Raw genomic sequence first — 14,766 nt, forward strand, 5'->3', positions numbered from 1 at the left:
CATTTAAGAAAAAGGAAAGAGATTGGGATTAAACTTTAAAAGACCAAGGTTACTACAACGCTACTTTTGGAAAATGTAAAGCAGGGGTGTCAAACTCAATTTCATTGAGGGCCGCATCAGCCTTTAGGGGGCCGGGTAGGTATGGCCTGGGTGGGCGTGGCCTACTGGGTGGGCGAGGCTAGAGTGCGTATGGCCTACTGGGCCTACTGGCCTACTGGGTGGGCATGGCCAGCTCTACATCGTTCGCATCAAGGGTGCCTATGGGGGCCTGGGCAGGAGTGGGACAGATCTGAGGGTCTCTGGCAGAAGGAGGGTCTCTGGGCCAGGGCCAAGGCAGTGGGGGCCGTTCCCTCACTGTTTCCAGGATGGCTTCGCGGGTCACATGAAACCACTTCGTGGGCTGGATCTGGCCCCCGGGCCTTGTGTTTGACATGTCTGATGTAAAGGAATGAATGATAGCAGCTCTCTGATGTTCACTGTTAATTTGTTTTGGTAGATGAAGTCTTCCAGAATAACTTTTATTGCTTGGCTGCTCGCCTGCCTTTCTGATCAATCAGCTGGCTACCCAAATGGAAAAGTATACGAATCCTGTGACTCCATGTTGCCTTTTCATGGGGAATCACCTCAAGAATTCCCCAAGCACACCATTGAAGTGAATGTGACAGAATTTAAGCCAGGAGATCGTGTGAAAGGTATGAATTTTTGCCATGGCTCTCTTATGGTGCTAACATCATCTTCTCATGTTTTTTGTGCTTGTTATATGTTCATAGTCCTCTACGTATGTTTAATTTAGTGGCTTTTCAAAGTTATAAAGGCATTGAAAAGTGACTTATAAGCATTTTTCACACTTATGACCATTGTAGTATCCCCATGGTCAGGTGATCAAAATTCAGATGCTTGCCAAGTGACTCATGTTTATGATGGTTGCTGTGTCTCTGGGTCATGTGATCCCCTTTTGTGACCTTCTGACAAAGTCAGTGGGGAAGCTGGCTTCACTTAACAGCCAAGTTACTAACTTAACAACTGCAGTGATTCATTTAATAACTGTGACAAGCAAACTTGTAAAATGGGGCAAAGTTCACTTAACAAATGTCTCCCTTAGCAACAGAAATTTTGGGCTCAGTTTTGGTCGTAAATCTCGTGGACTAAGTATATTTTTTAATATGAACATTTATATATTTACTTTTTTAATTGTGCTGCATGCTGCACATAGATTAATTTAATTTAATTTAATTTAATTTAATTTAATTTAATTTAATTTAATTTAATTTAATTTAATTTAATAATTTAATTTAATTTAATTTAATTTAATTTAATTTAATTTAATTTAATTTAATTTAATTTAATTTAATTTAATAATTTTTAATTTTATTATTTTTTTGGTAGGATGGACAGCCATTCAAATTTGACAAATATTTTTTCCCCTGCTGTCTCCTTCAGAGATGTAGTTGAAATGCTGGTTATAGCTTAGCTTTCGCTAGTGAGTTGGAATGACTTGTTGGGCCCAGGTTGAGTTCCTAATGGTTCATTCCTAATGCAAGAGTATAAACTATAAACAACATTGATAATAGGTTCTACTGTTTTTTCCACTCTTAAAGATGGGGTTGTTTCCAGAGGAAGCCTAGGGTAGCTATGTCACTTTTACTTTCTTGGCACATACGATTTTCAAAGAGTGTTTTCTAAATTACCATGCTACCATTCTAGGCAGCTGCCATTTTGTCTGTCTTAATTCAGGTTCTGTAACTGAAATTTGTTTCAGATTATAGTGTCTGGTTTTTTAAAAATAAATAAAGGGTGACTATGTAACATTCAAATGATGTGGTAAACATAAAATGACAAGGTAACATTGTTCCAGGTTTCACACTGTATTTTAAATATATTCTAGTTGTATTATAATTCCCACAGCTAGCATAGCCATTGAAGAGAATTCTGCGGGTTGAAGTCCACACATACCTGGCAGTTTGAGGCCTGCTCCTGTTGCCAGAATAAACTGAGATTCATCTTCATTCCTTTTCTCAAATTCTTGATTTTAGTTAGTTTTTCTGGGCCTACATTTGAAGGCTTTTTGCTACAAGCTCGCAATGCTGACCGCTTGGAAGACCCGGCCATTGGTTCTTTTGCATTAGCTGATCGGAGACGATCTCAGCTCCTTAAATGTGGACACGTAAAGGTAGGGAAATCTTGAAAATGCTTCTGCCAGCCAATTTTGACTAGATTTTGAGCAGTAAATAATGTAGGACGCACTCTTAACACTGTTGCTTTAAATTACTCTTTTATATTTGCATCAGTTTTATATTGGAATTAATCAACACTAATGATGCTTTAATAATACTTTTTCCTTTATAGACTATTTTTTCCTTTATGGATTATGTTTAAATATTAGGGTTCCCTCTACTGGTTATCTGATGCAGAATAAGTTAGTAGCTCTTAGTAGACTGTATTGCCATGTTTTTATATATCCTTCCCTGTATGCTTTTTAAAAAATATCAGTTAACACTTCAGAATACCTCTGCATTTTTTTGATGGACATATTCAAATTCTAGAGCAATGTGCAAAATGGATAATATTGATGGATTTCTTGTGGGTTCAGTTAATAACAAATCCTCAAGTTGCTGAAATTTTAAACAGATGGTAGGCAGTCCCTTCTTTGGGACATTACAATGAAACATGATTTGCTGCTTCCTCAATTTGCCTCTGAGTAACACAACTCTTTGTAGGGATGGCTTACCTGAGAATATGTAGGCTAGAGGCTATAATATGAAAATATAATAAAATATTAAAAGCACCTTCAAATAAAAGAACCATTAAAAAGGAAATATTAAAATATGTAACAGCAGAGAGCCACTGAAATCTTTAAAATTAAAAGCTGAGGTAAATCATTTGAGAACATAATCCATTTTTTGGCAGAATAAAACTCCTGATGCATAAATTTATTGCCTTAAATGGTTTATGATGTAGGAACTCAGACTGCCTTTCATATGGGATTGCTCATACATTAATCCTAGTTGTTCCAGTAAAGTTGTTTGGCACTGCAATAATTGGATTTACATCATGATAAGTCATAAAGTGGTTTGTTAGGTTTCTGTTAATGGCTGTCTATTTTATTTTAAGCTGTGCATGTCACAATTGGGTTTATGTATAATGCTAAACAATAAACTCTGGTTTTTAAACTGTAAAGTTACATTCATACAACATTCTAAGCTTATGGCTTAGTATTTGTGAACCAGTTATCATGAATTATTATTAGACTGAAGTTTAGTATGCTTTATAAACCTAATTATTGAGTTGGTTCATACATTTACTAAGTCATATATTTTGCTTCCTGACTTGATGCATTGTTGGCACTCAAGTGGTTATGGCTGATTCTGAAAGCCATTGTTAATACAATGGCTTGATAAAGTGCCGTGTATGAATCCAGCCATTATATAATGCTAAAATGGGGCTTCTGTATTTTGTAGAACTCAGCTGTTAGTCACACCAGTGAATCTAAGAAAAACCATATGGATGCTTATTGGATTGCTCCTAGAGATGCACCAAAGAAAATACAATTTCTGTAAGTGTAGTAAAATATTTTTCCTGTTTGGCTGTTTGGATGTATTCCTTTAAAAATATGTATGGCCTGTAAAATAATATGCAAATCTCTAAATTGAATATATCATGTTGACAAAGTCCTACATGACCTTTCAGTTTTACATATCAATGTTATAAGGAATCCCTGTCTTATTTGTACAGAGCAGCAGGCAAGAGCCTCAGCTCAAATTAAACCAAGATTGAATCCAATAGAACCCCCTTTAAATACCTTTTGTGGTAACAGACCATGGCCACAGACCTCCAAGTTGTAACTCAGGATTTAAATCATAACTTTTTTTCAAGCCTTTGTGGACCTCCTGTGATGGCATCACTTAAATATGAGCTAGCAGTGTGTTGCAGCTGCCAAAAAAGCCAACACAGTCCTAGGCTGCTTTAACAGAGGGATAAATCAAGACCACTTTATAATGGCTTGGTAAGGCCACACTTGGAATATTGCATCCAGCTTTGGTCGCCACAATGTAAAAAAGTGTAAAGAAGAGCAACAAAGATGATTAGGGAACTGGAGGCTAAAACATATAAAGAACACTTGCTGGAATTGGGTATATTTAATTTAATGAAAGGAAGGACTAGTAGTGACATAATAGTGTTGTAATAAGGTGTTGCCACAGAGAAGAGGGAGTCAACCCATCCTCCAAAGCACCTGAAAGCAGGATAAGAAATAATGGATGGAAACCAATCAAAGAAAGAAGCAACCTAGAACTAAGGAGAAACTTCCTGACAGTTAGAACAATTAACCAGTGGAACAAGTTGCCTCCAGAAGTTGTGAATGCTCCAACACTGGATGTTTTTAAGAGGAGATTGGACAACCATTTGTCTGAAATGGTATAGGGTTTCCTGCCTGAGCAGGGAGATGGACTAGAAGACCTCCAAAGTCCCTTCCCATTCTGACGTTTCCAGAGTCTGCAGACCACAGGTTGAGAACCACTGCTGCTAGGTAATTAGTAGCTGTCTCAGAGCTTCTATTTAGTCTGAAGACTAGTATAAACAGTATGTAGATATCAGGAAGATTTTTTTCATTAGTGTAGCTTCTCTGTAGACTGATCATCTGCAATACACTTCAAAAACTCGAAAGATTTGCAGAATAAATACCACAAAGTTTGGATATGGTCTCTTCCTTTAACAATTGCTATAAATATGTATAAATCCTTGGGACTTTTGCCTCTGTCAGATATTGGGTATGGTTAGTCCTCCTACCACTTTTTAATTAGGAATTAAAATTTAACTAACTCAGGAATGGGTAGCCTTCTTAGAGGAATGAATGCTGAATTTTCTGGGTTAATTTAGATGGAAGTTTGGTGGGATTTTTTTAAAAAAATATTGTACATCTGTGTTAGGATATCTTTACAGTTCAGATTGTAACTAACAGGTTTTGTCTCTTCACAGACTCACAGTTGTACAAACATTCAGTATCTATTGGGTAAAAATTCCTGGTCCTAAGATTTCTCAGCCTAGTATACTTCCTTTGACAACAATGATGCCTACTAATTGGGCCATTCCAGCATCCTTGCCTGTCTCTTCCCTAAGCCAACCAGTAAGTAATAATGAGCTAATGGATTGTTATTATTGTTATTGCTGCATTTTCTTACACATAGCAAAACACCTAAAGTATTGCTAATGTATTGAGGGGTCTATACATTCCATGAATAAATCTTTCTGCAAAACCTTATTTGCTTTATCATAAGCTTTCTCTAGTTCAGTGTTTCTTAAAGTGCTTTTCTCAGGACTACTTCTCACTTTTAAAAAATATGGCACTCTTGGATTTTTGTTTCCATGGGTTATATTTATCTTTTCTTAATAAATATTTTTATTAAAAGAAGATTTTACAAAAAAGTTTAAAAGCTACTGAAACATAGAAGAAGAAATAGAAAAAGATTATAAAAGTGTAAAAATAAAAATGAATAACAAAAAAGCATGAAAGAAAAATAGCTTCAAAATGACTTCAAAACTTCTTCGTAGCAGTTACAAACATAACAAGTACTGGTTGGAAGGTATAATTTTTATCTTAGAACAATTAACAGCTAGAACAATTAACCAGTGGAACAACCTGCCTCCAGAAGCTGTGAATGCTCCAACACTAGAAGTTTTTAAGAAGAGACTGGACAGCCATTTGTCTGAAATGGTATAGGGTTTCCTGCCTGAGCAGGGGGTTGGACTAGATGACCTCCAAGGTCCCTTCCAACTTTACTATTATGATTATGATTATGATCTTGGCTCCAAAATGTTTGGAATGGAGAGAATTTCTTAAACCCTTTTGGGTCAAGATTCAGAGTGGTTAGGAGGCATACAATATTTAGAGTATATGCCCTTCCTGGAAGAATGGCTTTAACAGGTGATGTTTGGAGATCCTATCTCAGTATTTTAATTATGGTTTTGTATTGCCCAAACTTTGAACTGTAGCATACAACGTTTTAATATAAGTAAATGAATAAAACTGGGAGAGACTGTCTAGAGCTTTGGCATGTTTAGATGTTTTTATTAGGAAGATTTTGCATTTATATTAGATATTGCAATTTTTACGTTTAACTTGATTTACAAATGTCGGATATTCAATCTAGGTGAAGGTTACAAATTCCTCAAAGGTTCAGATCTGCATTTTGGAGCATTCCTTGTTTGGGCTTGAATTTGCTCAGCTTTCAGTAACAGAAGTATGCTTGTGTGCTAAATCTAGTGTGTAACTGCATGCATTCCTAGAGATATTGGATCTGGCCCTAGCAAGGCATGCCTTAATTATATCCTGCTTGAATTACTGTATTGCTTAGTGCATTCTGTATGTGGTTCCCGTTAGAAAGTTGGAAAGTTCATTGATGTGGCCATTGATCTGTTTCTGGATACAATTCAAAATGCTGTCTAGAGCCCATAGTGGGATATGTCATATGCGAACAGGTTCTTTGCAAAACGACATGTTTCCAGATGGGGCTGACTGGAGTTCAGGGCTTTGGGGAAGGGTCTTCTCTCTTTCCTGTCATAATAAGAGATCAATATGACAGGAATTTAAGAGAGATGCTGCTCCAAGGTTATAAGCTTCCCTACCAAAAGAGGTCTGTTTGTTTTCATCTCTCCTACAAGTAAGTCTGAAGGCATTAAAATAAATAAATAAACAGCCTTTATTAAACATATATAAAGATTTTGATTGGACAGATTTTGCTCAAATGATGTATTACTTTGAATTGCAAATTGTAACTTAATTATATTAATTGTTGGCCATATCCAGTAACATTTTATTGGACCATCAACAACTGCATTTAATAGGTACTTTCCAGCAGTGATGCCATAATACTGATTCCTCTTCATAAAATTATTAGGACAGTTATTTACCTCTTATACCTCTCGGTTTATCATTTATTAGTTATACACTTAAAAATTCTAGAGTTTTCCTTTATATTCAGTTACTTAAAAAATTATATGGTTGCTCACCTTATATAAAACAACCCTAGGTGGCTAACAACCAAGTATACGAACAAAAAAAATACAATAAAATTAAAATTCTAACCTGTCATCGGGCACTCTTAACACTGCATCTCAAGAACAGAAATGCTGAGTTCATCTCCCTTCCTAGCTCAACACCTGAGAGAAAAGCCAGGTCTTAACAATCTTCCGGAAGGCAGAGATTGTAGGGACCCTCCATAACTCAATTGGAGACTGTCTGATATATGAGGTGCTGCTACAGAAAGAACAAGCTTTTTAGGTCCCACCACCAGATGGCAATGTTTAAAAGAGTGGAACTGGGGCACATTCATCCTTATCCAAAATGGAGGGAGGGTTAGATGTCATTGAGAAGAGGAAATATCTTAAATTACATGGTCTGTACCACGCAGGGCTTTAAAGGTAAAAACTATCACCTTATATTGCACCCCAAAATAAATTGAAAGCCAGTGCAGCTCTCACACAGCAGTAGTGTAATATGGGCTAAATATGGAGCATTCAAAACTGCACACACTGCTACATACAGGACCAGTTGAAGTTTCCAAGTGGTCTTCAAGCATATGTCCATATACAGTGGTTCAAATGTCGTGGTTTAAATGGGAAGTGATTTAGGTGTGGGTTAGGTATTGACTCTGTCTGTCTGTCTATATCTTTCTTTCTTTCTTTCTTTCTTTCTTTCTTTCTTTCTTTCTTTCTTTCTTTCTTTAAATTTATATGGCAAGATAATTGTTATGGCTGTCTAAATTTTTTCTTTGAAAAAATAATTTCTTTTAGTCTTTTTTTCCGAATGAACAAAATTCTGTCCTCTTAAAAAACGCCCCCCTGTGCATTTTTAACCTGTATAGAGTTAGTAATTGCATTGATTTAAAAAGCCTTTAATTGTTCTATAGAATGAATACATCTGTATTGTACAATTAAGTGTCTGACTAGGGTAAGACTGTAATTGTAGTGTGCATCCTAAATTATAGACTTCTATTGCTGTGATGTCATGTATCTGGCTTCAACAGAATTGTGGATTTGAGGCTTAGAGCATAATAATTGCCAGAAAAATGAACTCTTTAAAATGCTTTAATATGAAAAGAAATGAATTGAAACAACAAAACAAAACTGATTAAATTAAATATAAAAAGATAAAAGATTTCATTTTTCAAAATATAATTTTAGCTGACTTTGTAATAATGCCGCTTGGGGCCCCCCGAAAGCCCTAATAAGCAGGCATATACATAGAATGAAGGCTATTGCTAAGCACATTTGATTTGTGCTTAGATTGTAAGCCGCCCTGAGTCTTCGGAGAAGGGCGGGATATAAATGGGATTAAAATAAAATAAAATAAATAATATAAAATAAGGGGGAAAAGAAAGCTAAAAGTGCAGCAACAAAAAAAGAAAAATAGAAAAGAAAGATATAAAGTAGTACTTTCTAATTATAAGTACTAATATAATAATATATATTATTACAATATGTAAGTATAATGTTATCAGTACAGTTACAAGTTTACCTCTGTGGTTACAACATGACTCTCTTCTTTCTATAATTTAATTAATTAAACCATTGTTTTATGCAAAAAGTCCATGAGGGGTTTCCAGTCAGCAATAAATAGGTACTGGTTTTTCCTTGTTTCATATTCGAGTCAGTTTAGCTATCTCAACAAGTTCCATCATCTTTACCAACCACTCCTCTATTGTAAGTAAAATGCTGAATTTTCCATCTTTGTGCATACAATAATCTTGCAGCAATTATCATGTATAAGAACAAAGTGCTGATTGGGATTTGTCCTTCAAACCCAAAAGGAAAACCTCTGGTCTCAATTGTATATTAATTATTAAAACTACTGAATCAGTGTGTATATTTGAAATTTTCTAGCTATTTTGTGGGTGCAGAATAGAAATAGAAATAGAATAGGAATAGAATAGAATAGAATAGAATAGAATAGAATAGAATAGAATTAGAATAGAATTAGAATAGCTTGGTCACTTTAAATGTACACTAATCAGCATACATTAAAATGAAATTTCATTGCATTCAACTCTCAAAAGGTAATCACCTCCAATATACACTGCATAAACATGACAAAAGATTATGCATATATACCCACATACACACACATATATGACACAGAGAAACAACACAGTCTAGTATGGATGTTTACATATAAATGGTGAGAAAAAAGAATCCTGCAAATTTGTTCCTGCATAAGGAACAAAGCTGTTGCAGAATCTAGTAGTCCTGCTAGAAATACTTTGAAACCCCCTCCCAGACCATGAAGTGGATGTGTGGGGTCTCTAACAATGCTTCGAGCTCTAAGCACATAGCAATTGTAAGCAGTATCCAGAATAATGGGAAGCGAGCTTCCTATAATCTTTTCAGCTGTCCTTACCACTCTCTGTATCATTAACAACGATCTCCTTTGTTTTATTAACATTCAGAACCAGATTATTTTTATTGCACCAGTCCACCAGAGCCTTCACCTCCTCCCTATAAACATCTTCATTATTGTCCTGGATAAGACCCACCACTGCTATGTCGTCCGCATACTTCACAATATGATTCAAATTTCAACAAAAGTTTACACATTTTAGCAATTACACGTTCATCATCTGTTTGCACTTCTATTTCAAATTCAGTCTTACAAAAACATAAACTTCTTTATCTACTTCAAATCTTTCTCTTAGTTTTAAGTAAGAAAACCATTGACAACTGTATCCCTCTGCCACCAGCTCTTCTCTTGATTTTATTTCACTTCCCCCTTAACAAAATTCTAGTTTCACATGATTAGTTAGGCATTTGTATTTCCCTGTTATTTCTCATCTATCAAATGGTTCTTCTTCCTAGAGCCACAAAGGTATTTTTGGCCACAATTTTTAATCAATAGATAGAACATTGTTGTTGTGGGAAACGTATCTCCCTTAAATCCTATAACTGAGCTATTGATGCTCTGAGAATGCCCTATTTCTCAAGCAGTGGTGTGTGGAATAATACAACCTTGCTTCTTCTCTCCTTAGTTCAATTCTTCAGACTGTGGAGATCGCAAGTTCTGTGTGAGAAATCCAACACACTGTGACCCTAAAGCCAACAACTGCTTCTTTCTCTCCTTCAAGCAAGATCAGGACTCAGTATGGATTGAAATGAGCGGTCCCAGTGAAGGCTATATTGCCTTTGCATTATCTCATGATCAATGGATGGTTAGTAAGTCCTCTGACCTCTGGAAAAATGGCAGCACCTTTTGAGGCTACTCCAGTGGTCATTTATTACATGAGCGAAAGGGTGGCCATCAAAATCTTTCCTATATAATTTTGTTTATTGAACTGCCCGTGATATGTAATGGTTTTCTGAAATAGCTTGTAGCAGTTGTTAGATATTTTAGGCAGGGATAGCAAAAAGGTTGTCCATGGGTAGCACAGGATCTATTCTAGTTGCATTTTGTCCAAGTTAAATGAACACGTTTATTTAACTTGTGTCAAAATCTTGTGCAGTCACGAAGTCTCAGATTCTAGCATTCTTATTGGAAATCTTGCAGTGAGATTTTGATATTTGAAAATAATGGGAAAGAGGGAATTCCCAGGCAATTATGGGAGGTCATATATTAACATGCAAGGTCTGAGAAAATTCTTAACTCTTGATAATAGGATAAACGTTGCATAATTTCTGGCATACTCCCTTTTTATTGGACCAATGGTACATATTTATTTAAGCCTCATTTCTTCTGAATTTGTCCCTAAACTATTTTAATGAAACCCTGCATTATATTCTACCCAATTTTTCAGCCACCTGTATTTGTCCTTTAAGGTGGAATGCAATGATTCCCATAGCCTTGCATCTACTAAATAAAACCTCAGTGAGATGTATCTCTAGCTCATCCTCCTCCAGCCTTCCAGATTAATTTACAATTAGTAATGCTTGTAGATGAATGTACAATTCTTATGATTCTCAAAATTCAAGCCTTTTTAAAAATCATACTTGCACAATGCTGTTATGAAGGTGACAAGAAATGCTATATTGCCACAAGTGATAAGCAGCACTGTTTTTTTTAAAAAAATGTATGGTTCTGGGGATAAAGAGATAAAAAAAGATTAACAATTTATGAAAAGGCTGAACCACAGCTAACACGTTAAGTGCATGCTTAATGTAACATGTTTAGAGGATACCACTTGGGGAGGCTGCATTAAATTATTAACCTACTCTAAATTTGAATATGGACCATATAGACTTCTCAAGTAAAGTGAAAAAAAATAGTTTAATAATCTCTCTTATTTCCAGGGTGGTGGTGATGATGCATATCTGTGCATTAATAATGGTCATTCTGCTGACATCAAGACAGCTTTCTTGGTTGGGCGATCTTATCCAGAATTTGACTCGAAGGTACTATTATAATTTCATGTTATTACAGGGTTGAACTCTGAATGATGTTGTTACGAAATACCTTGCACAGTAAAAACATATGTCAGGATAAGTTGTCTTGCTAACAAAATCCATGGAGACTCGTGATTTTTGTCCTGTTTTGTCATACAGGACCCGGACTGCTGTATGAAATCTTACATCATGGAAAACAACTGCAAAGTTAAAGAAGCTGTTTAAAGGGGAAACTTTATCCTGACTCTCCTCTGCAGTTATTTTTATGCGTTTTGCAGAGTACTCTGTCATACTCTGTAATGGAGTATTCTAAACTTAATATGTCTGTGTACAGTTCTGTGTAATTATTGTGTTGCTTAACAAATATATATATATATGATGATGATAACTTTATTGTCATTTTGAATGTACACCAATTGGCATACATCAAAATGAAATTTCGTTGCATACAGCTCTCAAAGGGTCACCACCTCCGATATATACTCCTTGTTCGTGGCCCGCTCAAATTTCACATTGGCCATTTTAGTCTCTAGGGAGTGAATGATGGCAAACAGGACAGATGGAAATGGGGCTCCCTGTGGATTAGCCCTCAAGTTAGCTTGTATTCTGACAACCTCGTCTTCTTTCCTTTTTCTGATCCCAACTCTTCCACCTTTTCCTTAAAGAGGCCTTGCTTCTTTTCACCCCTGGAGCACACTGCCGCCGCCACCAACTCCTCCAAAAGCCTCTCTCTCTTCCTCTGGGCCTGCCGACAGCCTCATCCAGTTCCTTCGCTCCATAAGCTCCAGGTCCTCTCCTCCTCTGCCTCCTCTGGAAACAGCCCTGATTTGCAATACAATCCATCACTGGGCCAGCAGTCAGATCTTGCTGCTGGTAGAACAAATTCAAACAGTGCCAACGACTTTTAACGGTCTCACCAACAGTTCCAAAACAACTAGAAACTCGCCATGCCAGCAAAGATTGTCAGTCGTATGTCGTATGTTACCTTAGTTCCACCATGTTGCTCAAACACATTAAAATCTTCCTGATCATGTGGCCTATAGCCCTTACTATCCCTCCCAAAACTATTCGCCTTCAAGAGCCAATGCAGCCGCAGCCATTCCAGGCGCCGCCATCTTAGAACACATATATATTCTCAGAAGAAAAATTACATGCACTATCAACATTTTAGACCCCTAGTTTGGTCAAGGTGTTTGCATTCAGCTGGCTTCATTTTGCAACAATAAATATTAGACAAACGATTGTCCGATTCTTGAGAAGTCCAGCGTATCACCTGCTTTTACTGGTATTGCAGAAAACCTAAGACACTAGATGATAACAGAATTAAGAGGACTGTAATTTAAGGTTTCCAGTGTCTTTTGAATGATTCAATATCAGGGTTCATTTGAAGGATCCAGTTTTTGTTTAATTATGTGATCAAATAGGCTTAGCAAGCCCCAAAGTGGCTGCTGAAAAATGATCACTCTAGTTATATGTTGGCCTTTGAGTTTTCAAAAGGATTCAAGTTTTTATACGTCAGCAGGATAGTGCTGAAGACATTTGAGAAGGTCACTAAACTTTTAATTGGGAAGCAGCCGTGACTTGTCTTGCTAAATATTTCTTATCTGCTTCATAAAATCCAGCTAATGAAACTTGTTTGGTTTGGTATGTTCTTTCTTTGATAATGATAACTGCCTGGTAAGTTTTGACAGAACTCATCACAATATATGTGGTGGCTTATCTTTTGAGAAGCAAAAGTTTAACCTGCATTGCGTGTTTTTTAGAATGCTTTGGAGAAAATATCTTGGAGACTGGCTGATGGCCTTATCCAGTGTTCTTTCAGAAGAAGAATTCACCTTCCAGCTTCTATAGGAAGATATAATCTGGATGCAAACTATTACATATTTCTGGCTGATGGCGAAATCAGTGCAGGTAAAATAACTGTAGGAAAAAAATCTGTCTGAAAACTTAATTAAGTTTCACATCAGGCATATTTTTCATGCTGAATTCAAAGCATTACTTGGTCTTCACCTGTTGCCAGCTAATGTTTAGGTTTGCGAAGGAAAAATTCTTCTTGATTCATGATTAGTCTTCATGGGGTTGTGGAAGAGCCTTAATAATAGGTACAGATAAGGCAACATTTCTCTTCCTTGAATCGTTAACATACTGGATTTGTACTTTGTAGCGTTATATCATCCTTGCAACTGCCATCAATATGAAACTAAAGCCCTTTCCCCCTCCTCATTTCTTTTGGTACATATGTGATCTTTCTATTGCAGATTCATGATATGAATAGCAATGGAAATTTCATACGAGTCTTCATACTTCATTTTTAAGAAATGTCCAGGCTGTTTGCCCTAGATTGCTGCTTTCTAGAGATCCTGGTCTATGACTCTCCTTATTCCCAAACAGCATTTTTTTAAAACTGGCAAATTAAGCTGAGAGTTGTAAATTAACACATTTAGAAAGTAAATCCTAGCCATAAGCGAGATTCACAATTATATTTATATATTATTTCAATTCATATAGCCATTCATTTCAAATAAAGGACTCTGTGTGGTTCACAGTAATTGAAAGCAATATAAAAAACCCAACCAATAAAAAAAACCTTAAGTGGTAAGAACAATATCAAAACCATGTAATAACACAGTTCACAGTCAAGGCAGACCAAAATCCATCATCAGTAGTCAACATAGGTACTATATAGGCACTATCCATACCCAGTTCCCCAGACTAATAGCAAAATCAAGTCTCTAAGACCCTATGGGATGCCAGTAGGATTGGGACTAATCTGGGGGGATAGTAATAGCAATAGCACATAGACTTATATACCGCTTCATAGTGCTTTACAGTCCTTTCTAAGCAGTTTACAGAGTCGGCATATTGCCCCCAACTGTTCTGACCCGGCTCCCCGAACACAAAAGACCCACCAAATAGTCTCTAGCGTTCCTTTTATTTCAGGAACGCCAGCCGTTTCACACAGCCTCCAAACAATGGAGCTTGCTCCCTTTTCCCCTGTAGGGGTCTCCCAATACCCAGAGTTACTCTCAATCTCACCATCCTTGCAGCCAAAAGTCCTTCAAGCAAGCTGGCTATTGTTTAGCATAAGACACACCCACGCTCAGAAGGCGCTCTGACTTCCAGCACAGAAAAACTGGCAAAATTCCAAGGAGAAGTATCAGGAGTTCCAAACACAAGTGGCTGACCAGCAGGAAGACAAATGGTTGTCTCCCACACCTGTTCATCTCCGCCCCTGCCTTTTATCTGCAACTGAGGGTGGGGCTACATTAGCAGCGGTGACTTTTCCGCCCCGAAGACCATCCCATAGCCTGTCGCTGTTCTCCTGTTCTCAGCTTCCACCGCGCCTGCGGATCAATTACTGACCCCATGTGATCTTCCTCTCCTGACTCATTTGCTTCAAGG

At 36.8% G+C, this 14,766-nt stretch overlaps 1 protein-coding gene across 1 annotated transcript in view; it reads left to right on the forward strand.

Annotated features, from left to right (window-relative positions):
* Window positions 1–496: 496 nt before the first annotated feature.
* Window positions 497–14,766, forward strand: part of FRRS1 (ferric chelate reductase 1) — a gene marked incomplete at both ends in the record, with an annotated part of 36,645 nt that continues 22,375 nt past the window's right edge. Inside the window, 7 exons of the mRNA XM_081323218.1 lie at window positions 497–692; window positions 2,034–2,170; window positions 3,459–3,553; window positions 4,975–5,122; window positions 10,017–10,196; window positions 11,272–11,373; window positions 13,128–13,275. Coding sequence (XP_081179344.1) covers window positions 497–692; window positions 2,034–2,170; window positions 3,459–3,553; window positions 4,975–5,122; window positions 10,017–10,196; window positions 11,272–11,373; window positions 13,128–13,275 — 1,006 coding nt within the window. The remainder of the gene's footprint in view (window positions 693–2,033; window positions 2,171–3,458; window positions 3,554–4,974; window positions 5,123–10,016; window positions 10,197–11,271; window positions 11,374–13,127; window positions 13,276–14,766) is intronic.

Source organism: Vipera berus, assembly GCF_964194415.1.
Source record: "Vipera berus genome assembly, chromosome: 3".
NCBI lineage: Eukaryota > Metazoa > Chordata > Lepidosauria > Squamata > Viperidae > Vipera > Vipera berus.